Below are 27,432 nucleotides of genomic sequence, written 5' to 3'. Positions count from 1 at the left end.
GAAAGAGTGAAAGCTAGCACAGTTAAGTTGAGACAAGTTAAACATAACAATTAACAAACAGCACTAACCTAATAGAGAAGTGGCAAATGCAAAGCTTGGTCAAGCACTTGAGAGCAGAAATCTCAGTCAATATGGGAAATGCAGAAGGCCTTGAAGGGCCTTTGGAAAGCTCAAGCTCTTTCAAACCTTTCAATTTGTGCAATGGCAACCCACCAATTCCAGGCGAAGATACCTTCATCTGCAACCGCTCTAACCTCGTCATGTTCTCAAACTCCGGTGCGAACAAGTTAATCTCATTTCCAAAGAATTTCAGCGTTTTCAACCGGACGAGACCACCCACCGACTTCGGAATCAAACTGTAAACGTTCTTGTAAATGTATAAACTCTCCGCGGTATCGTCTTTGGAATTCTCCGGCGCCGGAAACTCCAAATTCTTTCCCGATACATCGAGAGTCGCTCCTTCGTCGATTCCGGCGGGGTCCGGGGATTCGTCCGGGGTGTTGTTGTGGTCTTCGGGAATTTCTCGAGTTTCCGGCGGAGAATCGTCGGAGGGGAGAAGCTCCATTGCTCCGACGATGGAGTTCCGACGAAAGTTCGGGAATTGGAATGGAATCAAGAAAATTGGGAAGAATGGGGAAAAGAGAAACCCTAAAATTTAGAGGTGGGAGTTAAGTTTACAGTGAAATTGGGTCGCGAATCGAGACGTTATTATTACGAATAACTACATATTATACTTAAATAATAAAATTATTATTACGAATAACTACATATTAATTTTAAAAAATCAATTTACTATATCTTAAATATTATAAATTATTAAAAAATATTAAAAAAAACAAGTAGTAGAATAATTTTATATTTAAAATTATTCATTAACGCTATTAAGTAAGCATGTTAAATTTTAAAAACAAAGTCACGAGTAAGCAAATAATTATATTTTATTTATTAGAATGTAAATAAATATAATTATTTAAATACCCTTGTAAACAAATTATAGTTATTTTAAAATTTCAATTAATTTTCATATTTTTATAATTTCAATTAATTTTTATATTTTTATAATTTTGATTACTAAATTATTAAATTATATAAAAAAATAAAACTACCTTTGTGATAAAATCATAAATATTTTTTAAATTAATTATTAATATTTTATTTTTAAGTTTAATATCAAATTGAATTAAATATTTTTATATTTATAGTTGATTAGATTTATATTTTTAAATTTTAGTATAAATTTTTTTATATTTATATTTTATTATATTTTATAAATATAATTTAATAATTATATATTTTAAATTATATTTTAACCTAACTAATATTCATAATAGAAATTTCAACTAAAGAGACAGAATATGATAGAATTATGAATTAACCTATCATATCATATTATTATACATTGAATTTAATCATGATATGATAAGTTATTCATATACTGTGTCTTATTCAATTCATCAAACGCACCTTTAAAGTTATATTAATTATTCATAAATTAGCAATTTTTTTCTTTCCTGCTATCAGGAGAACAATTTTTTGTTTCAAAAGTATACAAAATATTGCCATTTATTATTTCTCATCACTCATTATTTAGAAGTAATAATAATATTTATTTCAAAAATGAAAAATCAAAATTTGTAAAACAAAAATTTATTGCATATGTATATATTTTTGTTACTATGGACTTGACTGCTACAATCGTTTTTTTTTTGTGAATAAATAGTTAAAATACTTCAATTAATGAATAATAATAATGAAAATAAGTAAATTAAATTAATAAAAATTGACATGTTACAATAAATGAAAGGAAGATATGAGTGTCCTTGGAGCATCAATGGTAGAAAGAGAGTAATAATCTTTAAAAAGTCGTTAGCTGATATCGTGGAATAGATGATTTTTTGAATTAAAAAGTTTCACAAAATTTACTATGCAAAACAATGTTTTCAAACTTGTATATTTTTTAGTATCAATAAACATTATATAATCCGAAAAATATTAATTGAATACCACTTGATTTTGGGGCATTCTTAAAACAACTTTGACAATTTTAATTAAATACCTCAATAACTATTTATATTCTCTTAAAACAATTGATTGAATACCACAATACTTATTATCAGCAAAAAAAAAAAAAATTAAATCTTTAGAAATCCTCATCCAATACACTTCACTTGATTTTTTTTAGTTTATCTTTTCAATTTTATTTTTGATTTCAAATATTTATTACAATATTTAATTTTATGGGTCCTATGTATGTAGCAACACGGTGGAGCGAAGGCTTGTTCGGGTGGATACACGTGAATACGGGTTAAAGCATGAACAAAATCCACACATTAAGAGAAATTGAAGTTAAATTATTTTTCTGGTATGTTATCTCTTTTTCAAGATCTATTTTTGTCCTATTATTAATTTTTGTTTCATTTTACCTTATTAACTATGATTTTATTAGTCACTTTGGTCATTTTCAACAATTTTAATATAAAAAAAACGTTAAGCTGAAAATACATGTCACGAGGCAACTTGGATTTGTGATTATGATGTTTGAATTATCCATTCAAAAATCTCAATTAGGATTTTTATACATTTTTCTCCTCCTCCTCCCCCTTCTTCGCAAAACTATAAAATTAAACAAAGTCATTGATTTAAAACCATCACTATGCTTATGTAAAATCAAACAAATCAACTTATATGAAATTATCATTGTGTTTTGTTGTTTCTAGCACCCTTAATCTTTCTTTTTTCTTATTGAATATGAAATGTTTTATATAAACTTAAGGTTCAATGAAGAAGCATGAACTCATATTTTTTTAAATTTTATTTTTTGTGAATTTATTTTAAATATTTTTCTATATTTTGTTAAAATACTTTTTTTCCTGTGAATTTTTTTTTTGGTTTGGAGTTTATTGGGTTTTTCATAAATCTATGACTTTGTTAAAGTGTTTTTTTTTTTATTTGAGTTAGTTGTTTTCTCATTTATCTCATTTGTTGGGGTACTTAATGTTGGTTTGAATGTGAGAAGTATGAACTTGTTGTTGTTGTTCTTTTTTAAAAAAATTGTTGTTTTTATAGGTTAAAGTTTTGTTGCTATTTTTCTTTGATCCTTTAATTAATTTTCGTTCTATTTTGATCCCTCAATTGTTGCTTTTCTCAACCACATTAGTCATGTCTGTTAGTTTTATTCAAAAAAACATTAAGATTGTTTGCTGACTAAATTGTATGAGTGTCACTTTTGGTGTGTTGATTGAGTTGTGTGAGTCGCTCTTTAAAAAGTCAAACTTAGGATTTCAAACTTATTTATCTTTCTCCTTTTTCTCTCCTATTTTTTCTTACACAACTTCTTGTTCTTCTTCTAGCAATATTCTTCACAATGTAAAGTATCTAAAACAAACTTACCATGTAATTCCAACTAACCAACATGGTTTATGAAACGATCAATAAAAGTTTTCATAAAAATGGTTTTTTAATATTTTTGCCAAGGTCTACGAATATATGATTTAACGAAATTAGGATTTAGGTCTGTTGCATTTGTGACCTTAGAACTGGGAATTATGGTTCTAGTGTTTTGATTTAGATTCGTTCTTCCTTGAGCAATAACATTGATAGTTTTTTATGGTAGATTTTCTTGCAAAAATGCTGCAATTATACAAAACTAAGGCGACATTGCCAAAGAATAAGAAGAAAAAAACCTTAATTTTGGCGTTTAAATAGATGACTCATACAACCCAGTCACACGCATAAAAATAACATTCATACAATCGAGTCAACAAACTCAACATTCTTTGAATAAAACTGATAGAAAAAACTAACCTGGTTGATAGAATTAAAGTTGAGGGACCAAAACTAAACTAAAATTAATTAAAGGACCAAAATGAAACCTGTAAAAAAAACACAATGGACCAAAAGACTAATTAATTAAGCCTTTCATATTTTTATGGTTTGTTTCATTTTGAATTCAAAAATTGTGTGTTGCACCAATAGTATGTTTCCTATATTTATATATTATTTTTTTTTTCATAATTTGTACCCCATTTTTTATATATAAAAAAAACTTTTAAGTAACAAAAATATAATTTGACAATTAGCAATTACAATATCATGTATAAAATAACTACAAAATAATATAAATTACAATAAAAAAATACATATTTCATAGAAATCTAAAAATATTGCTTGAATAAAATTGAATTTAACAAAAATATAAATAATGCTTACAATAATTTCTTTAAATTTAAAAATAGTAATAATAACAATAGTTTTTAAATGAAATTAGAAAAAACTATATAGATTTTTTGCTTACAATAATTCGAATTTTTCTTTAAATAAATTTTATATTTCACTAACAACGTGCACTACATAAAAAAAGCGTTAACTTTTTTTAAAAAAAATATCTGAAAAATAAAGTGAATAAATAGGAAAATGTTATTTGAGTACAAATTGTGGATACAATACTTGATATGTATGTTATGTTGATCGTATTAATATGATGAACAATTTTTTTTTTTTAAAGAAAAGTTATGATTTTATTTATTTATTATTGAGACATCTTTTTGTGATACACATACAAGTTTATACTATTAATCACTTTAATTATTTCTTTGAATATTTTGTTAACCACTTTAAATACTTTTTTAAATATTTTACTAACCACTAAAATATAAATCATCAACTATTTATTTAATATATATTTTATTAACCACAAATTTTATATATTTTAGTAGTTAATAAAATATATTTTTTAAAAATGGTTAATGACATGTATTTTAGTGGTTAATGACACAAATTTATATGTAATGTTAAAAAATACTTTTAATTTTTTTTTCTTGCAAAAAAACAAAATACACATCATATATATAAAGGTGTCTATGTCAAAAATGGTGTTTCAATAACACAACTGAAATAAATAATATCATAATAGTATAAATAATAATGTCTTTTCTTGATTTTTTTTAAATAAAACAAGAAATATATTTAAAAAAAAAAAATTGGAGACCAAAACTTAACGCATTAATTGAAAGGAAAAAACTTATAATATTATTTTTTTAAAAGCTTCTCAAATTACGTAGATTTTACAAATCTTTACAGAGTATAATAAAACTGAACTTTATATATTTTTTCTGTGTTGGAAATCGCCGTTGTAAAAGATTTTTCACTTACAATATAACAATTATGTAGATATTTAATAGATTTCGAGTTTTAAATTTTGTCATTACATATTCTATTATTAATTTCTCTTGTGTCTTTAATTTTCAAAAAATGTTGCAGTATCTCCGATTCTTGTATCAAAAATAAGTATATGAGTATCGTATCCACAAAGACTTGAGCGATATCTAACCGTTCAACAAAATTATAGTTCTAAGTGAAGTCGTATGAGAGTTTTGTTTATTAATTCAAGGAGATAAATGAAAAACAACGAACAACGAACGTATGGTAACTATTGATTAGTTAAACATATTCATGTTAACATCAACATCGTCATTGACGTTATTGGCACACTATTAATTCCTTAGTAATTATGAGAGATCAACTCCTTTGCTTAAACGGCGATTCCTTAACCAATACGGTCGCATTAACAACTGACGGTTCAATATTATTATACTTAAATCTATTCATAGAGTTTAGATTTAATATCTGTTTACTCTAAATCAATATCTAAAGAGTATTTTCCAATAGAACTTCAAATCAAATATCAAATTATGAGTGATCAAGTCATAAAAAGTATTAAGAACGTGAATAAATATTGATGTTCATGAGTAACTAGAATATATATATATATATATATATATATATATTAACTATAAATAAAAATAGATATATAAGAGTATGATTGATCACATCTAACCTCAATAAAGAGATATTTAACTATTCATTATCATGATAGCCTTACAAGATCACGATGAAAATAAGAGAAATTAGTTTTCAACGATGATTTATAAGTTTTATCTATTGGTGTTATCTCAATTATCTGATTTTCTCTATGTGTCTCCAACTCTTCATAAATTGCAGATGCTTCAACTTTAAATAGTTTTTTGATAAGTGACATTTTGCTCTCAGAACATCTAACTCATTTAACAAGTGAATATATTTTATGGTGAAGCAAATTTTAGCTGTCAAACCGCTTTTAATTTCGTTCAGTGAGATTAGTATTCGCTTAGTGAGATGAACTTTGCAAAATTTAACAAACTTACTGCCTTGAACTCGTTTAGCCAAAAAATTGCTCGCTCAGTAAATTTCATCATCTACCCTATTTCATCAAATCTTGACTCCAATTATCTTCGATGATTTTTTCTTTAATTGTTTCATCTCATTTTACATAGAAAACTAAGAAAATATGCTGACATATCACCATGTCTTATATCCCAAATTATATATCTTTAATCAATTCAAGTTAGTAAATGCTATGAAATAAACATTCAAAACTATATAAAATTGGCACTTATTAACCTCTAATTCACAAGTAACGTTAACATTTGAATTATCATTAATAATAATAACATCTAAATATGTCGTATTTTTAATCATAATCTTCTAAATTTTATCTCAAATTAAAAGGGTTTTATGATTTATAACAATGTCTAAAATAATAAAAAATAAGAAATAATTTACAAAAATAAATGTAATTTACAATATTCCAAATAAGTAAAATAATAATTGCATTTTAAAAGTTCAAACCGGATAGTGCTGAAGAATTACATTGCTCATACAATCATTTATTACAAAAATAATATGAAACAATCAAAATAATATAATTATAAATAAATTTGTTATATAAATTTTCTTATGGTGATACACAAATTTAAACAAATAATTTATATAAATAAACTGTATATTAAAATTAATTCATAAATTTGAATATGGTCATAATCCACGCATGATTAGTAATTTATATAAAAAAATAACAATCTAAAGATAATAATATATTAGTATAATGTTATTCATTTAAATTAATATATATTTCCTATACTATAGACAATTGTGAGTTTATTGTAAGAAAATATACAATTAAGAGTTTACCTGCAAAACAATAAATGCACATATGAATATTTTTTATACGCATAAACATGTGTACAACCATTTAAATGAATATATGTAAATATATATTAACTATTCAATAATATATTGTACGAGATAATTTACGTTAAAACTTTCTACACTTATTTAATAAATAGTTCAAAAATTTTAAATAAATAATGTATACATAAAAAACACAGCGCAAAAAATATTGCATGAAATAAATTTATTTAATAAAATTGTATATCAAAATCAAATTTTAATTTTAAATACATGTAGCCGACAAACTAGCTTGTGCGTTGTACAAGATCACATACTAATACTAGTATTCAAATCTACTCACAATTTACTTCTATCTTTCATTAATTGTTTTCAAAACACAACATCATTGCACCTTTCATATATAGTTGACCTAATTTTTAGGTCCCTATGTCTCGTGATGACAACCATTTTAGCAAAATACATTAGTTCAAATGTATGTCATTTTTAGATTAAAATTAATTATTTTTTATTACATTTTTAATTAATATCATATTATCATTTTTAAAATATTGTATCTTATTTTATATTTATGATATGAAATACGTTAATTATTAATAAAAATAATTTAGTAGAATTATTATTTTATTTCTTTTATTTGTTATTGTTTTTTAATATATTTATACAATGAACAAAAGTAATAATCATTATGAGATAAGTAAAGTATTTTATATTTAGTTTGAAAGACATTAACTGAAAAATAAATAAAAAGGTAAATTATTTGGTATCCTAGTATTTGATTGATACGGCCAGAGTGATAGAACTTGAACCAAAATATTGAAGCGGTTAAATTTGTAGAATAAATATGATATTGTATTATATATAAAAAATTTAATATAAATTTTAATAATTAAAAATTTTGGTAAAATAAATTTTAGTTCATATATACGTATCAATTTACACGTATCAATCTATATCATGTATGTCATTTGATTAGAATAATTCAGGTAAGAAAAAAAGATGTACATACAACTTGTCACATTCACATATTAGACTTAAATATATGTTTCAACAACGATAATTCAACAACCATAATTCTATTCGTAAAAATAATTTGACTAATAAAATACACCGATTATAGTATATAAAATTACAACAACATACACCATAATATCTATATTAATTAGTATGTATATTAACATATATCATGTAATATCATATCTGGTCGAAATTCATCACAAACGATTAATATATATAAAACCACAATTATCATATAGACTTATATAATTTAGTTTTCACAATTTTGTCATAATTAATAATTATTATTTTTTCAATTTTTTTAACAAAGTATGGTTAGTATGTTTAGAGATAAGATAGGGAGAAGAAAATAAGAAGATAAAAATGAAATTACAAGAGTAATTTTATAATCTGAATATTTTAAATATAAAATATAAATATAAAATTTTAAAGTAGTCAAAACGTAAAAAAAAATCAAAATACCAGTACAATTTTAAAAAATTCACTGATACTATAAAAAAAAAATTAAGACCTTGTAATTGAATTGAGACCCTATTTGCACATAATTAAGACTAATTTCATCTTAATCTACTATCAAATTATAACTAATATGTTTCTTAAAAGAAATAGTAATATTTTTTAAAATATTATGGAGAAAATTTAAATTACAACATAATTTCAAATTAAAATTATTTAAATATTGATTAAATATACAGAGAGAAATAACATTGAATTATTAGACATTGAGTAGCATACTAAACAAAATATTTAGTTAAATTAATTAATTAGACTAAATATTAATATATTATATTATATATACATCGATTTCTTATAAATATGCACCTTTCACTTTGTTTCCTATTTTGTCCATGGGAAGGGATATATAAAAGTAAGGTAGATTCACCAAACTTTACCGACCAAAATAAATGCTTACGGTGGATGGCTTACTCAAAACTGGCAAAGTCACCGACTGCACAAAAGAGACTACTAATAAATAAAAACACCTCTTGAGAAAAATAGTTACAAAATTATATATACTCCTTTTGTATTATATCATTTGATTTGCAATATTTATTTATTTAATTAACATATTACATGTAACTTTATATTAATAATGTAGTATTAATTAATTTTTTATTTATTTATTGTATTTAATTAATCTAACTATTCAACTAATTATCATTAATATGAGTATTTTAGTAAATATTATTCAATTACTACTTGCAAAATACAACAAATTTAATTTTAGTTCTGCAAAGTTAAAAATTTAGTTTAAGTTATCGCAAAATACAAATATTTTCATTTTAGTCCTTAATATCTCATACAATTAGTTATTTTAATGGTTGAGTAATTAATTGCTTAAAGTCTAAACTAGATTTAAATGCAATTTTAGTCCCTCTATTTTAACTAATTTGTAATTTTGGTCTCCTATTTTTAATTTTGTATTTTTTGTCCTCTATTTTAGTTGATTCTTAATTTTGGTTTCTCTATTTATAATTTCACAAATTTGATTCCCCTATTTTTATTAAATGCGATATTTTGTTCTATCTAGAGATTTTAATTAATAATTATAGCTAGTAATTTAAATTACTATTAATAATTTATCACAATTATATTATTGTTTAAAAAAATTACAAGCTCTAATTATTAATTAAAATAACCATAACCTGAAATAAGGGGTCAAAAATATTTTTTTATTTTTTAAAAATTATTGTGATTCAGTGTATACCTCTATTTATCTTATCAGAGGTGTACATAAAATGACAATAATTTTTCAAAATTTAAAAATGTATTTTCAACCATCTTATTTTATTTTGTGTTTATTTTAATTAATAATAAGAGCTAGCAATTGTTTTAAAAAATTATTTTTAAAATATGAGTAGTGAATTTTATTTTTTTGGCTTAATTGCAGTTTTAGTCTCCCTATTTTAGCTTAATTGCGAAAATAGTTCCTCTATTTTATTTCTCCCCAGTTTTAGTCTCCTAAATCATAATTTTAGTCCAAAACTTGATGAAATTTTATTTTTTTGCATTTATTTAAGTCACACCATGCATCAAGATTTCGTTGTGCAACAATTGTACATGAAATCTATGATAATAAATAGTGTGATGCGACTTTAAAAATGTCACTTCATCAAGTTTTGAACCAAAATTCTGTTTTCGGGACTAAAACTGAGGATAAATAAAATGGGGGACTACTTTCGTGATTCAGCTAAAATAGGGGACCAAAACTGCAATTAAGCATATTTTTTTAAACTATGAGCTACAATTCTTTTTTAAATAAGTCCAAGTAATCATTAGAAAAAAAATAAAACGTCGTCTTTGATCGAAATAATACTAATAATTAAATATATAGGTAAGACAAAACGTCTCAATTTTAAAAAATGGAGAGACCAAAATTGTAGAATTAAAAATAGAGGGACAAAAATTAAGAGCTAGTTAAAATAAGGAACTAAAATTGCGAAATTAGAAATAGAGAGACCATAATTATGAATCAGTTAAAATAAGAGAAATACAATTGTAAAATTAAAAAAAAGAGGACCAAAATTATGAATCGGTTAAAATAGAGGGACTAAAACTGCATTTAAGCTTTTAAATTACATTTAGTCTTTACAAAATGCTAGAACTTTGACCAACTATATCAACTAAGATGATAAAGAAATTACATTTACGTTTAGTCCATGCAAAAAATTCATATTGTACACGTTTTTTTCTTCAATTATATCAATTAATAGTGGAACCAAATTAATAAGTGGAAATATGAATTTTGTGCTCATTTTTTACGGACGATATTTTTATAATATTATAAATATGTTTGCAAAGATAAATTCAAAAACATATATTGGTTTAATCACATGAACTAAAAGTTGTATTTTTTGTTTACAAATATTAAAATTAAATAATCTAAATTTTATAAGGATTAAAAAAATATTTAACTCTATTTTGTATTTTGTAATAATACAATTTTTTGGATCCACTTTTGATTTGTAATTATGAAACTTATTTCAACTAGATATGTGGTGCATTTTCTTTGCAAAGTATATATTTCATTGGTTGTTTTGGTTCAACTATTAGTTGATTTAATTGAATAAAAAAATACTACATGAACTTTTTGCATAGACTGAAATTTAATTTTTTACATTCTATAAAGACTAAAATGATTTTTTATTTTATTTTATAGAAATTAAAGTTAAATTTCTCATATTTTGTAAAAATTAATTATATATTTAAACAATTAATTATTCAACTATCAAAAAATTTACCGTATAAAATATTATAGACTAAAATATAAATGTTTGTATTTTATAAAGATTAAAAATTGCATATCTTACTTTTTACAGAAATTAATTGTATATTTATATTTAAACTTTTAGTAAATAAAATTTATCTAATGATGACATTTATAATGAAATTGGGCAGCACTCATTTCCAAAACATAATGTTTTCCAATCGAATTTAATGCTACCTCAACCAACTCTGCAAACACCATACCTTGTTAAACATCTATATCTACTACCCACAGTCATAATAGATAGACTTCATAGGTAACAACAAAACACCAAAAAACAGACGAATTTTGTTGATCAAAGCACAATGCTGCAAGATGTATACACTGTGAAGGTGGAAGAAGCAAGACCTGCAACTCACGAAAAGCCATCAGCAGGTCCTGTGTATAGATGCATCTATGCCAAAGATGGTTTATTGGAGCTACCTCCTCATTTTCAATCTCCTTGGGACTTTTTCAGGTCACTAATCACTACCTTTTCTTTCTAATAAAAATTTAGCAACCAAAGTTCATATATATGTTTCATGCGTGATCGATATTGGTTTTATTTTCATTTATTTTTATAAAATTTATCATACATATATTTGTTAAAAAATATTGTTATTATTAAAAAATAAAAAAGTTTTAATTTATTATATATTTTGATATGAAAAAAAGTTTTATTATTTAAAAAATTGGCCCATGCAGGTCTCGAACCTGCGACCTTCGCGTTATTAGCACCACGCTCTAACCAACTGAGCTAATGGGCCATATATTTAATTTTTTAATATAATATTACGTATTTTCAATTTCTTACTGATTTTGATTATTGTTTATGAAGGAACACTGCTAAGAGGTGCCCCAGTAAAGCAATGTTAGGTCGGCGTCAAAAAACCGATTCAAAGGTAACTTTTCATTCATGTGTTTCTATCGCATGCATAATTTCTTACTTAGATTAGAAGAGTAGCTTTTGGCTATTTTTGTTTGGACGATCATAACTTATTTCTGTAGTTAAAAAAAAAACTGGCCAAAATAATAATTAACATTAATAAATAATCCTAATATGATCAATAGTAAATAAAAACAGTAACTAATAATCGGGTTGAAGTTAGTATTAAAAAGATTAATCAGGTTGAAGATATTGTAGTATTTTATTTTTTGGTACATTATTATTATTATTATTATTATTATTATTTTACTCAATATTTTAAATTTATTTTTTCTTCTGACTAAATATTTTAAATGTATTGATACTACATTTGTTGGGTATAGTTAATGGCAAATGCTAGGCACATGCTCATTGCTGACCCATTAATTAACGGACCCATATTGAATTTATGACATACAGCCCCCTTCCAACCCAATGAAATTCAATTTTTTTATGAATCATTAGGTAATTTTTGCTAGAATTGATTTGAATTTGCAGATTGGTCCTTATGAATGGGTCACATATGAGGAGGCTTATGATGCTGCAATCCGATTGGGTTCCGCCATGAGGAGCCGTGGTGTCAATCCTGTAACTGCTCTTGCTCTAACAAGATATATATTTTGCATAAGAAAATTTGAGTTTGGATCCTCTTCTGCAGCTTAATGGTGTAACCATTAGATTTAAAAAGATAAAGTTTATCTATCGTAATCTAATGGTCCTTACAACTGCTACAGATGATCCAACCTGAAAAAGTGTATGTAATTAATCTAATTAGTGTTTCTGTATCACAAGGGAGACCGGTGTGGCATATATGGATCCAATTGCCTGGAATGGATCATTGCAATGGAGGTATATATAGTACTTTATTTTTGTAGAGAAAATTAAAATTAAGTAACTATTTAGTACGTTAAACATAGTTAATAAAATTAAGTAACTATTATTATGTTATAGTATGATATATGATTAGTGTTATTAATTATTGCAATAGTACTATAGTGACTTGATTCAAAATTTCTGTTTGCAGGCTTGTAACAGTTATGCAGTAACATATGTCCCATTATATGATACCCTAGGTTTGTGTTTTTGTGCCTTTTTTCCCTATCAGTCTCAATAAAATTACTTTTGTTATTTGTTGAATTGAATTTAAGAAATTAAAAGAGTCTTATATTTATGCCTAACAGGTCCTAATGCCGTGGAGTTTATCATAAACCACGCTGAAGTTTCGATAGCATTTGTTCAGCAAAGCAAGATTCCTTCTGTAAGTTCTATTCTATTTCTTGGAGCACAATCTTTTATATTCGGTTTGGAAACTTTTGTTTGAAACTGAACTTATGGTAAATTTTAATTTATACATTGAATTTCTTGAAGACAATTACCTTATCATTTTGGACAGCTTTTGGCATGTTTTGTTTATTCATTGTTTTTCCTTTTTGATTCCACAGGTTTTATCATGTCTTGATCGATGTACAAATCTTAAAAGTAGGTCTAACGTTTAGAAGTTCTATCTGTTACTATTAGTTTTAAGGGTTATTGCATTTTTTAATGGTAACCAATTAATTTATGTAATTTAATGGTTTAGCAATTGTGAGTTTTGGTAATGTTTCAATCACACAAAAGAAGGAAGCTGAGGAACTTGGGGCATCCTGCTTCTCATGGGGAGAGTTCCTTCAGTTGGTAGGAACTCTGATTTTCAGTTGCTTATTGAAGTTAATACTTTAGAATTAACAATATGAACCAAGTAGGAGATTTTTCTCTCTCGATATAATTATTTTGCATTTCGGTTATTTCTCCAGGGAAATTTGGATTTGGATCTACCATTGAAAAATAAGACTAGCATATGCACAATCATGTACACAAGTGGAACAACAGGTGAACCTAAAGGTGTCATTATTAAGAATGAGGCTTTCATGACTCAAGTGTTGTCCATTGACCAAATATTTTTTCTAACAGACAAAGTGGTGAGATAATTAATCTTTTTTATGATTCACTAGTTTCATGTAATACTTTTATACACTCAGCCAAACTCTGTCCCCTTGGGATACATCATACATTTTTAATGTGTTAGTCATATTCTATCATAATAAGGTGATAGGAAAAAAGACAAGCATGGCTTTCATATTTGGATGATTGTAAGTGTTGACAGGAACACGTGCTATATACTATTTATAGGCAACCGAAGACGATGTGTACTTCTCTTTTCTTCCTCTTGCTCATGTATATGACCAGATAATCGTGACCTATTGCATCTACAAGGGATCCTCAGTTGGATTTTGGCAAGGCGTAAGCTTCAGATTCAGTTCCTATTAGTAATTTCTGGCTCATTCTCTAAAAGTATTTTCTTCATGGAATTTTTCATGTCGATTCTTGCAGGATATCAGATTCTTAATGGAAGATATTCAGGCACTGAAACCAACTATATTTTGTGGTGTTCCTCGAGTTTTTGACCGTGTTTATGCTGGTAAGGCAAGAATCATGGTTTTAAATTACGGTTGCGGTTATACGAACCTTTATATTGTGGGAAAATGCGGGCAAATGCAGCCAATATGGCTGTGATGCTGTAATGCTATTGCGGAGACTTCAAAATCCGCAATATTGCGGCTTGCTGCTATGATCTTGTTGTGTCTACCTTATTTTAAATAATGTCATAAGCATCAAATTTATGCTAAATGTGATTTTGTGACAACATTGTCGATTGAAAATTGACTATAAGCTTGACTTGTGCTTGAAGGTATCAATAGCAAAATTTCATCAGAAGGATTGCTGCGAAAGACATTGTTTCAGTTTGCATATAACTAGTATGTTTTGCCAATGAACTATCTACGTTCAAGACTTTTACTTTTCTAATTTCTATCCTACTGTAATTGTATACTAATCTTGAATCCACTGACAGCAAGTTGGGATATTTAAATAACGGTCTTCCACAAGACAAAGCAGCACCTTTGTTTGATAAGCTTGTGTTTGACAAGGTATTCTACTTTATGCTGTGATTTTAGTTCAGCAAGTTTTGTTTGAAACTTGAAATATTGGTTTTATTGATAGATAAAACAAGCATTGGGTGGACGAGTTCGAATCCTATTATCAGGAGCTGCTCCTTTGTCTAGGAACGTGGAGGAGTTTCTTAGGGTCACTTTTGGATCAAGTTTGGCACAAGGATATGGTATACTATATAGCATTTGAATCTTTGGTTAAAAAATAGGTGGATTGTAAGAAATAGTTCATCCTGGCTATATATCTGTTGTAGCATGATGATTTTAGCATTCTTTGATTTTTTTATTTTGATGTCACAGGTCTCACTGAAACTTGTGCGGGGTGTTTCGCTTCGATATTCAATGTGTTTTCTATGATAGGAACGGTAGGAGTCCCCATGACAACCATTGAAGCCAGGCTAGAATCTGTGCCAGAAATGGGATATGATGCACTTTCAAGTCAAGCCCGCGGAGAAATTTGCCTGAGGGGGAATACCTTGTTCTCTGGTTACCACAAGCGTCAAGATCTTACTCAAGAGGTGATGGTTGATGGTTGGTTTCATACAGGTAAATCCTCACGCTGTGTTGTTATGGATTAAATAGGGTTCTACAATATCAATAGAGGAATTCCTTTTCGCAGCCTTCATTAGGATTCTTCACTTGAATGTCTAGTATTCTTATTTGTTCAGGCACACTATTGGAATCTTGTAAAAAAATTACTAGGAATATTGTTTTCCTTGTAATACATGCTACATAGAGATTGTTAAATTTGCTAGTTTACTTCTAAATGATGCGTGTTTTGGAATGCTATGAAAAATCAATACAGGTGACATTGGAGAATGGCTGCCAAATGGAGCCATGAAAGTAATTGATAGAAAAAAGAATATCTTCAAATTGTCTCAAGGAGAATATGTTGCTGTGGAGAATATTGAAAACAAGTACTTGCAGTGCCCTCTTATAACTTCAGTATGTTTCTGCTTTATTAATCACATAATTTTCTGTTTTCTGCCAAGTTGTCATGGAAAAGTTGACTTTTAAGAATTATTAAATTCATGCAATTCCATTAATATATAAAGTTTTTATTTTATCTGCAGATTTGGGTCTATGGAAATAGTTTTGAATCTTTCTTGGTGGCAGTTGTGGTCCCTGAAAAACAGGCCCTTGAGGATTGGGCAGTGAAGCATGATTTGTCTGATGATTTTAAATCTCTATGTGGAAATCTAAAGGCAAGAAAATATATTTTGGATGAACTCAACATCACTGGTCAGAAACACCAAGTATGTAAATACAATGATGACCATGTGCTTAATTTTTGGTTGTTATGCTACATTTTGATCTCAGTGATTACATTTGACATGATAATATTATCGCAGCTTAGAGGCTTTGAGCTGATAAAAGCTGTTCATCTTGAACCAATTCCCTTTGATGTGGAGAGAGATCTAGTAACTCCAACATTCAAATTGAAGAGACCGCAATTACAAAAGCACTATAAGGTTGGTCTCATGTTCCCTGATCAATATTGTAACTCCTAACTTTCAATCGGATGTTGGAGTGCTTTACTAGCTAATTCATCAAATTGTTATTCCTCTCTGACAAATTTCAGGATTGTATTGATCAACTATATAACGAAGCGAAAGGAGCAATGGTGTGAGTCACGAATTCTATATGAAATTATACTGATTTCTGGCAGTTTTTCAGAATCCATTTTAATTTATTGGTGCATTATGGCTCATTATGTATTAAGTGAAGTCAAAAGACTATAAACAAAAGAATGTACTATATGCTCATCCAGAAGATTACAAAACAAGATTATCAGAAAAATTTGAAAAAACTAGATATTTTGTGGACCTTGCAACAACTGTTTTTACTCTTCTGTTTTTGTAAAGTTATGTTGTCCTGACTGTTTGTTCTGTCATGTATTCTATTCCATAACTTTAGCCATGAGAATATGACATATTGAGAGGTACTGCAGAAATTGAACTTGACCTTAATTATGCTTGTTAATAATGCTTTGATTCTGATAGGAATTCAATGAAGAGAAAAGGGAAATTGACTATCTTAAGTAGAAGTTTGGTGGAAATTAAACTTTAAAATTGAATGTAGATAGTAGTGCATTCACTGGCAACAAAATATTGAATAATGCGAACAAAAGATGGATATAAACTGTTATAAACTTTATGTTCAATTAGCTTCCACTAATTTATGTAAACTGGTTGCAATAGAGATAACTGTGAATTTTCTTCAGGATATCGATCAATTATATTTTATAGAATTAAATAATCTCAATTACTTTTATACACTAGAAAAATAAAAAATGATCTATATACAATTAGGTTAGTAAATTCACACATGTTGTGATGGTCCATGGGCCTCACATTTATTTAACCATTAAAAATATTAATTTTTTTAAAGATATTTAAGAAATTTCACAAATTATATGCCATAGTTAAAAATAACAATGATCCATTCCAATCATCAATAACTTACGAATTCCAACATTCAATGAAGCGAAAAAGTATCTCAATGAGATTTGATTTCATATGTTTACACATGCAAACAAAAGGACAAAGGTAATAATACATCAAGCAAATGACGGTATTTTGTTCTAGACATGAACATCCAACCAATGAATGATTACAAAACACAATTGGTTTAACGCACACACTAAACAGTAAAGTTCAAACACTGGTGCCTAAAGAATTATGACGATGAGTGCCCAGACGGGGTAGACCATCAGAAGTACTATGCCAATGGAATTTGATAAGCCATTGGCTCTAGTGAAGGAATTTCTGAAACCACCAGATGCTCGAATATGTTCTTGTAGCAAATAACATGCAATCACAAGGCACACAATCACCCCCACGATGTCGTCTCTAAAGGTGCTTGCAATTACATTAGGAGCTACAACGATCAGAAGCACCAAAGCACCTGGCAAATCCAGCCATTCTGCAGTAACAATCATGAGAGGGTTATTATTATGTATATTCGATATTTCCTTGTATACTTAGTTTTTTAGTACATACTAGCATATATGACTTGTTCCGACTTCAAGTTTGCGACTTCAAGTTTGCAACATCATATTTATGAGATATTATCCGTTTTGAGTCTCAAGTAAGTCATCAAAATTTTGTTCATTATAAAAAATGCCTTAGCGGGTTGAGGAGCGTGGGTGTTTGTAAACCACCCTTAGTCTCAATTTTTAAACAATGTGAGACTTTTTGGTGTACTGGAACATTAGCCCCCAATCGAGGCTAAGGGGCTAAAGAGTCTGTCAGATTCCATGTGTGACTTAAGCCATTCGGGAGTTCGATTCCCACATATGGAGCCAATATTTCGACCTCAAGTCTACAACTCCACATTTTTGAGGTATTGTTTGCTTTCGGTCTTTTTAAGACTTCACGGTTTTGTTATTTGTAAAAGGTGCTTATGTAGATTGAGAAGTGTGGGTGTTCAAAACTTATGTTGAGACTTTTTGATGTATCAGATTTAGAAGAGGACTGCTCAACACGAAAGCGAGAAAACCAACTGTTTTATTAATAGCATGACATTAACATAACTTTTCATGGACACTATTATATGCTGAGAAGGATTATACTATCAAAATTGTAACATACCAGGGAAATGTTTTGGAATAAAAAGCCTTAATACAACAGCAACTAAAGCAACCCATTTTCCAATCTCTCCCCTGCATAGCCATGAAAATAAGTAGGATAAATATAACATCAGACAAAAATGAAGGTAGGTAAAAATTTAATAACAACAAATTGTGACAGACGAATCACCTGAAGACACCGAAAACTATTGAAGGCAAGCTGAAGAAAATGTATGGAATGAGTAGTGATGTAAGAATGTTAGTCTTCCAGTTTGTGCGATCCAAAACCAGCAAATAGCTGCAGATAACATATTAACATAATTAGTCAAGTCATATAAACACAAAACCCTTATGGTATTTTCTTGAATTTTTAAAGACTAAAATGTAACTAGAATGTAATAATGTACATAATTTGATCTATTAATTAATACCAAGTTATTTGTAGTGTGCTATGGAAACAAGATTGGCTCTAGGGAAAGTCTTTTACTATTTTGTAGCCATTCACTGTCTTGTACACAGTACACCATTGACTTCCATCAAGAAAACACGGCGAAACTTTGACACCGACTATAGTAAAATTACAATATCATCTTACTGTTTTCTTTTTAATTAAAAAACTGACTTTTTTTTTTTAATTCTTATATTATACAGTAAAAAGATAACTTGAAAATTTTATGATTATAAACATTTTATTTTTAATCAAAATTACTATTTTGAATAACCGTTGGCAATTCAATACCTTTATTTAAAGTGACAACAGTTCTTTGTATCTTCGACAAAAGACAGTGACAAACAACTCAACAACACTAACCACTACAAAAGCAACATGTTAACTAGCAAGTATATTTATGAGTTATCTAATAACATTAATTAGTTAATTAATTAATTAATTAATAAAAATATTAAAATATCGTCTAGGAATGGATCTTATCCACACAAAGATAGTTTAGAAATCAGAGATGCCCTTTTTCTCTAATAAAGTGTTGCGACGTGCACAATTTTATTTTCTACAGTTAGATTTAATAAGTCTAATGATCGAAAGGTAAAAACAAATATTTGCAGGATAGAACTCATGGACTTTATACATAGAATCAAAATAAAATGAGAAAAGTTTGACATAATAACTTAAAAGAAATTAAAGAATTAAGAAACATAAAGTTGAATAAAATAATAATGAAATTAAGAGCAATTGAGTAAGGCAACATACATAGCAGCAATGGCGGCAAAGAATCCGAAGAAAGAAGCTCCAAAGCCAAAGCGACCGAGTTGGACGAGATGATTAGCGAGTTGATTAGCAGCTAGACTCAAGTCTCTGAAATCTGAGTTTATCAATTGAACCGCTTCTTCTTGAAATTCCATCCTCTTCCACATTTTGTTATACCAATTAACGATCACAAGTCAGAACAAGGAACAAAATGAACAGTGATGAAATCTTGAAGAAGAAGAAGAAGAAGAAGGATCCAAAGAATAGTAGTACGTTGTACACTATGATCACTTGTGCGAATCTCAATCGGTTTTATAACACGTCATTGACCACGGAAAGCGTTTTCTTCTTTCTATTTTATTCTTTAAAATGCAATTATTCTATAAAATAATCAAAAATATTGCTAGAATAAAATTTATATTAAATATGGGATAAATTAAATTTAAAAAATTTTAGATGAAAAATATTGAATTAAATATGTTTTTAATATTATAAAATTATTATCTATGCAAAGTTTAATAATTTTTTAAACACGTGTATAATATTATAAAAATTATTCAACAAAATAAAAAATTAGTATTCTTTCTTTGAAGTTATAGTGTTAAATTATTTTGGTTGAGTTAACACCTTATAGATAATTTTAATTAAAAGTGAATTAATTAAAAAATAATTTGTATTTTTGTTTTTGAAAATTAATAATTTATATTGTTATGATTATATAAGTTAATTAAAGAGTAAATCTTGATTTAAAATTATGTTTAGAGACAAAAAAGGAAGTTATATTTAATTTTAAAGGAAATAATAAATCTACTATAAAACACTTAAAATCAATTTGATGAACTTTAAATTACTTTTGTTTATCGACTTAAAAATCATATACTAAACTTACTCAAAAACACTTAAATGTATATTAAATCAAAATTAATTTGATGGACTTGAAAATACTTTTCTCTGTCGACATAAAAGTCGCTCTCGTCGACATAAAACTCATTTACTTTTTTGTTTTTGTTTTATGCGAATCATCATTAAATATAGATGGGCTAATAGCACGTGGAGGCTCCTAGATTGGCAATAATAGATGAAGATGTGTGATGGTATCAACCTATGCCAGCTAGCCAGCTTTCGATATTAATTTTTTGGAAGATAATTCCAACAAGCAAAGCATGAAAGAACTCATACTTTATACAATTTATGTATAAGACTAATAACTTGGGTGCAATTGTTTTTAATTGATATTAGAGATACACATAAATTAATTTAAAAACACCAACACAAAATGAAAAAAAATTGGGAATAAAAGTTCAATAAATTTTTTATTTGATTTTTTTTAACAAGTCAAAAATAAATATATTTAAAAAACGTTCTAAGTACAAGAAGTGTTTTGAGCAAAAAACATAAATTTTACAATGTTTTTAATGTATGATCAAAACATATCAGAAATATAAAGTAAATTACTCAAACAAGAAGTAAAACAATTAACTACAAGCAATGTCAATGCACTCTAATGGTTGAGAGCACCATTGGTTATACCCATAACAAAATTCTTTTACATGCAATTTAATTCACCTCCATACTAAAAGTTTGGTATGCTCAATAATAAGATTTGCATTCAAAACTTGCGAACGAAAAATCGCCTCATTTCTTGATTTCAAAATTGTTCACATCACCGCAAACCAAACTAAATTAATTACTTGATGCGTTACACGACCGCATAAAAAAAGGCCATCAAATTGGTTAGCGTGATAGATTGCATCCTTATGAAATACACCAAATAGTCTAAACCAATTCAAAACACCATACCACACGGATCCAAAAAGATGGCACACAAAGAACAAATGAGTGACTATTTCAACTTCCCGACAACCTGCTACACATTGTTGATCTTCAATAGAAATGATTCATTAATGGAACAAATTTTCCTTTGTAGGCAACCTATCTTGAAACAACCTCCACATAAATAATGATACTTTTGCTTGGACAAAAGGATGCCACACTAGGTCTTGAAATAGAGGTGTGTTGATACTAGTGACAAACTCCTCCAGTAGCACATAATATGCCTCATTTACCGAATATGATCCTCCTTGCGTATTGTTCCATGACCACTTATCAAATACATTAACATGCAAATGAACGTTAGCCAATAAAATCATACATTGCTCCACTAATTCATCCTCCCACGCAAACAACTGCCTCCGCCATCTCCACCCTTGAATACCCTCCCATCGCAACATCTTTACCATAACCTCTATATTTTCCTCTTGATGCAAAGACAAATGAAATAACCTACTAAATTTCTCACGCAAGACCCACCAACCAACCATGGATCCTTCCAAAACAAAGTATTACTCTCATTCCCAATAATTTTAAACAATTTTTTATCAAACCATTCCTCTTCAATACCAACTCTTCCTGCAAAAATATCCTTCCACTACACAGACCCCCTCGAATTGCCCCCCTAAATTTCCCAACTCCCACTCCATATTTATTGATCAACACCTTAACCCAAAGACCCTCTGACTTCGTTTTTAACCTCCAACGCCATTTACCCAATAGAGCTTTATTAAAAATTTTCAAATCTTGGACTCCTAATCCACCCTTCTCTAATGGCAAACACACCTTCTCCCAGTTGACCCAATGAACCTTACTCACTTCCTCATTCTCACCCCAAAGAAATGATTTAAAAGTGAATTCAAGTTGATAAATGATACCTGAAGGAGCTTTGAAAAAGGAAAGAAAATAAACTGACAATGCAGATAAGACAACTTTGAGGAGTACTAAACGACCACATAATAAGATTTGTTTGATGCACATAATAAGAAATAATTGTGATATTTGTATCATATTATATCTTAGTTTCGTGTTTGGTGAGACAACATGATATTGGTGAGACAACATGATATACTAATTTAAGTTTGAAACTTATCATATTTTATTTCTCTAGTTAAAATATTTATTCTGAAATTGAGTTAGATTATAAATAAAAAAATTAATATATTAATTTAACTCTAAAATAAATTTTCAATTTTTTGCAAGGATAGTTGTTTTTGTTTACATATAAATTTCGTATATTTATTTAGTTTATCTAACATATATGATAGATTTATTTAGTTGTTGTTTTTTTACGTTGAGTTTTTATTTAGTAGTGTAAGTGATTTTTGTTAAATTATTTAATTTTTATAATATTTTTAATTTATAAAAATTAAAATATTACAAATTAATTTAGAATTTTTTTAATAATTTCACAAGGGTAATTAATTTTATTATTTAGTTATGATTTATATTATATCATGTAATTATGAGATTTGTACCAAAAACTTGAGATAATAAAATAATGATGTTTTATTTTTTATCATATATATGCATCAAACACATATTTTGTGATAAGTATAACTTGTCTACTTATCATAATCTTTATCGTATCATGTCTATATCTTATTTTGTATACCAAACATGTGTTATAAGTACTAAAATAAACTTATTGAACTTTAAATATTATGTGCGCGTGTGTTTGAACACATCTTACGAATAATTTGATTGAAATAGGCTATTCTATACATTATATTTACCAAATTTACCAATTTTAGCATTAACTTATAACCATTTACTATGTCACTATGATGCATTAAGATTAATCTTATATACAGTTATATTATTACCGTTTATCTTAAATCATCTTGTTCGTACATGAAATGATTATAGATTAATATCAAAATTTGAGGTTGTTTCATGATGAGGCAGTGTAATTTATTTCAGTCTATAACATTAACACTTGTTGTCAACAAAATGTTGCCCTAATGTTCTAATATTATGACAGGTTGAACCGTCGAATTGAACTAAGTTGAAAATGTAGTTGTGTTGTTAACGTTATACATTTGTACAATCTAATTAAAAATTAGTTTGATAATATCGAATCAGTTACAAATCATAATGACGATGTTTATTTATCTATCATTCAAGAGGCTAGTCAATGACAGTACCCTATTGAGGCTAGTAATAAAATAAGAATATCACTTGGATAATGAGTAACACAATGTGACAATATAATTATAAGTTGATTTATTGTTTATAATTAAATGATGTGATGTGTGATTATTGTTAATTGTTATATTATCTTAATTGATTATATGTGTGACATTTGTTGTGATAAATTGTGTAATGATTAAATATTTTGAATTTAGATAATTTCTTTAATTTTTTTTTCTTTCTCTATTAATTTTACTTCTCTTAGTAGAAAAATAATCATGAATAAAAGAGTAAAAATAAAAAAAATAAAAAGAGAAAAAGACTATAATAGAAAAAAGTTGAGATTCAAATTCAAATCTTGATCAATACAATATTATTTATTTAATAGTTTAATTTTATATAATTCACTGGACACTCAATTGTTTAATTGATTAGATATGCATGATGAGTGATCTAGAATCATATTGGCTCCACATGATGTATATAAAGTATCACTATAAATAACAAATTTTAAATTTATAGTTGGGATTTCTCGAAGTCATCCGGTCAAAAACATTAATTTAAATTTTGATGGGACGTCTCACAAATAGTTAAACTTTTTTAAATTAAATTAAATCGAAATCCGATTGCATAAATGCAGATAATCCTTTATTAACATGGAGGAATTTATTTCCCCAAATAAATAAAGTAACGTGTAACGTGTTTGTACTGTTTAATTAGAATATTGTATATCGAAATTAGAATATTATCATATTTTTCTTGAAACGAAATTGTACAGGCTAAGTGGAATATGTTATCCTCTGGGCAATTGATTATTTTTCAATAAAAACTTAAGTGGTGCGATGATAGTGAGGATAAATCAATTAAGATATAAAAATGATAAACTTTTACTATATTATATGTTTGATATTTGATATGCATTAGATAACAAAAAAAAAAAAAAATATTTGGTATTAAGTCTTTGTCTTTGGAGTTGGTTTGTATCACATAAAGCACATATATTGCATTTTAATTATATTGATTAGTGTTATAGTCACATATGTATTGAGACTTATACTTGATTTAAATTTTTATAATACATTCTCTTGTATTTTCTATAATATATTTGTTTATTAAAAATATATATTATATATTTATTTATTATATCACCTATATTAAAAATAGACTAAATAAGTCTTTAAACTATAATTTATCTGATAAATATTATTAAAATAAATGTTATATTTTAATTTTAAATTTAATATTTTATAATTGTATAAATTAATTATAACGATATTTAATATATTTGTTAAAAAAAATAAAATAAATAAAATAATATTTTAAAATAATATAAAATGATATGATTAGTCAAGTGAATTGTTTTATATAAAATCCTTGGGAGTTGGGACTACCTAGCTAACATGGGCTGAACACGCCTCCTTCCTTATCCTGTCTTGTTTAGCTCGGCCCAAATGTATCAATGAAGGTGAATGATCATCTATTTTTCGTGTTTATTTATTCGTCTTTCAATATATTATTAAAAGTTACGAGTCAATACTATATTTTAGATTATCAATATTTAAAATTTGATGGTTGTAATTTACAATTTTGAGTATTTTTTAAATTTAATAGAGTCTTCGTTAAAATTTATTTTAAAAAATAAAAAATATTAAAAAATCTTTAAAAATAAAAAATTGATATTTAAAATAAAATTTTAAATTCGGGAGTCGATGATGTGTAACGAATGTATCAACACATACGACTACCGTTATAATACAGTCATCTATAATTAATTGTGCAAAATTAATGTTAACTTATATAAATTTATTTCTCTTTTTTAAAATGCACATATAATCTTTTTTTTTTTTAATAATCTAGAGATAGAAATGTATTTAAAATATAAAGGGAAAATAAATTTTTATTATTATGTTTAACAACACAACGATTATGCTCATACGTATCTTCCGATGCGTTGAAAAATCAAAACCACATAGTTTTTGGATAAAAAATGCAAATGTATTGATTACTTTTTAAAAAAAATGTGTTTTATTGTTGATAAATAGTTGTTTTTGAAGAAAAAAAATGGGTTTTTTTATTTCTTTGAATACTTATTTTGAAATACAAATTTTAAAACTATCGAGTTGTACCACTCACATCTCAAAAACTCGAGGAGTAAAAAAATATTTTTTTTCTAGTAAATTCGTTTAAAAATATTTTATATTATTATCGGTTTTAAAATTGAGTTTTAAAACCACCTAGTGTTAAAATTAGGGTTGTGCAAAAAATCCGGTTATGAGACCGAAATCCAAAATCGGATCCAAATTCATTTTAAATATCCGGTTAAAATAATATGATTATAATCCAGTTTATTTTGTGAAGCGGTTGGACACTTATTTATGTTTTAAATTTGGATTTGGTTTTTATCCACTTAAATCCCCAAAACTTTAAATCCCAAAAATGATTATGATTTATTTATTTCTCAAAAAAAATTGTAAGACAAATAAATAAAAAAATTTCAAAAAAAATTGATTTTTTCTCGAATTAAAAGAATTTTAAAAAAATATTATAAATCATTTTTTATCGGAAAAAAGTCAAAAAAAATTTATCGGTGAATTTTAAGAAAAAAATCAAAAAATATAATTTTTTTTTGTCAAAATTTTAAAAAAAATCAATTTTTTTTTTTTTTTAAAGTGGGTCTATAAATCCACTTAGCCCACAAAATTTAATGGGTTTTTTAATGTTGGAGGCTTTCTTTTTTTAGGCCTTTTTAATTATGAAATTTTTTCACCCCTCGAACATATGGGCTAAGATCAATAATTAGTGGGCTTGTCAAATTAACAACTCTAATGATAATTAGTTATTTAATTAAGATATTAAATATTTATTGAGGAAGATTAAAATATGATAGATTAAATATTTTGAATAATTTTTTTAAAATTACTGATTTTTAAAGGATGGTTTTTTTTCTACAAAATATTACATTGATATGTTACGTTGAAAATGATATTGAGATTTAGATATTGCTCACACTTAACTTAATTATAAATGCTCAATACAAAAATTAATATATTAAATCCATTGAGTATTTTAAATTTACTAAATCTTGTGGTGATGGTGTCTATCTCGGTCTTCAAAGCAAACTAGGAGAAAAAATAGAAGAGAGTTGTTAAAAAATAGGATAAAAGTGCTACTTTATTTGCAATTGGCAACAAAATAGGAGAAGTTGTTAAAATTTAACACATCTACTCAACTGCAGTTGTTATATATATATATATATATATATGTAAATTTATTTTATTAATATAATTTAATTTTTAATTATTTTAATTTATTAATTTAACATTTTTTCACTTGTTACACAAAATAAATAAGTTAACACATAATCGCATAGTATGCAAAATCTCATGATAGAAAAAAATTTCTTTTGATATCTCCACTTTGAGACCTTTATGTCTATTTAAACTATTTATATAATTTTTTTTTTGTTTCTATTTAATCTATTTAAAATATGCCAGCATAAATTTAATATATCTA

General features: G+C 26.6%; 3 protein-coding genes and 1 non-coding gene across 4 annotated transcripts in view; 1 reads left to right on the top strand and 3 right to left on the bottom strand.

The window, feature by feature from the left end:
* LOC101513307 (uncharacterized) overlaps positions 1-702 on the bottom strand; it is an 8,930-nt gene extending 8,228 nt beyond the window's left edge. Inside the window, exon 1 of the mRNA XM_004507330.4 lies at positions 69-702. Coding sequence (XP_004507387.1) covers positions 69-565 — 497 coding nt within the window. The 5' untranslated portion in view covers positions 566-702. The remainder of the gene's footprint in view (positions 1-68) is intronic.
* A 10,815-nt stretch (positions 703-11,517) lies between these two features.
* On the top strand, positions 11,518-17,075 carry LOC101512762 (probable CoA ligase CCL6). Its single transcript, XM_004507329.4, has 19 exons — positions 11,518-11,747; positions 12,108-12,171; positions 12,693-12,782; positions 12,987-13,043; positions 13,219-13,267; positions 13,376-13,452; positions 13,637-13,673; positions 13,774-13,868; positions 13,988-14,152; positions 14,364-14,474; positions 14,565-14,652; positions 14,923-14,989; positions 15,085-15,160; positions 15,234-15,351; positions 15,482-15,727; positions 15,987-16,126; positions 16,255-16,437; positions 16,534-16,653; positions 16,764-17,075. The coding sequence occupies exons 1-19, from the start codon at positions 11,596-11,598 to the stop codon at positions 16,809-16,811; spliced, it is 1,983 nt and encodes a 660-aa protein (XP_004507386.1). The 5' UTR covers positions 11,518-11,595; the 3' UTR covers positions 16,812-17,075.
* On the bottom strand, positions 11,963-12,036 carry TRNAI-AAU (transfer RNA isoleucine (anticodon AAU)). The gene has a single exon. It is a non-coding gene; the product is annotated as a tRNA-Ile (tRNA).
* Positions 17,076-17,663: 588 nt separating the features above from the next.
* Positions 17,664-20,459, bottom strand: LOC101512440 (cold-regulated 413 plasma membrane protein 1). The gene is made up of 4 exons (XM_004507327.2): positions 19,960-20,459; positions 18,943-19,050; positions 18,775-18,845; positions 17,664-18,106 (listed from the first exon to the last, which is right to left on the bottom strand). The coding sequence occupies exons 1-4, from the start codon at positions 20,121-20,123 to the stop codon at positions 17,853-17,855; spliced, it is 597 nt and encodes a 198-aa protein (XP_004507384.1). The 5' UTR covers positions 20,124-20,459; the 3' UTR covers positions 17,664-17,852.
* Between the last annotated feature and the right edge of the window lie 6,973 nt (positions 20,460-27,432).

The sequence above is a fragment of the Cicer arietinum genome, chromosome 6, assembly GCF_000331145.2.
Source record: "Cicer arietinum cultivar CDC Frontier isolate Library 1 chromosome 6, Cicar.CDCFrontier_v2.0, whole genome shotgun sequence".
NCBI lineage: Eukaryota > Viridiplantae > Streptophyta > Magnoliopsida > Fabales > Fabaceae > Cicer > Cicer arietinum.
This window is presented reverse-complemented; position numbering and strand designations above follow the sequence as displayed.

Bases quoted from the DNA above. Each gene is read 5' to 3' on its own strand.
- LOC101512762 (XM_004507329.4), top strand. From the start codon at position 11,596: ATGCTGCAAGATGTATACACTGTGAAGGTGGAAGAAGCAAGACCTGCA. The intron at 14,475-14,564 runs GTAAGCTTCAGA...CGATTCTTGCAG, and splicing joins CAGTTGGATTTTGGCAAGGC to GATATCAGATTCTTAATGGA. The intron at 14,990-15,084 runs GTATGTTTTGCC...ATCCACTGACAG, and splicing joins TTTCAGTTTGCATATAACTA to CAAGTTGGGATATTTAAATA.
- LOC101512440 (XM_004507327.2), bottom strand. From the start codon at position 20,123: ATGTGGAAGAGGATGGAATTTCAAGAAGAAGCGGTTCAATTGATAAAC. The intron at 18,846-18,942 runs GTGATTCGTCTG...ATGGCTATGCAG, and splicing joins ATAGTTTTCGGTGTCTTCAG to GGGAGAGATTGGAAAATGGG. The intron at 18,107-18,774 runs GTATGTTACAAT...TTGTTACTGCAG, and splicing joins TATTCCAAAACATTTCCCTG to AATGGCTGGATTTGCCAGGT.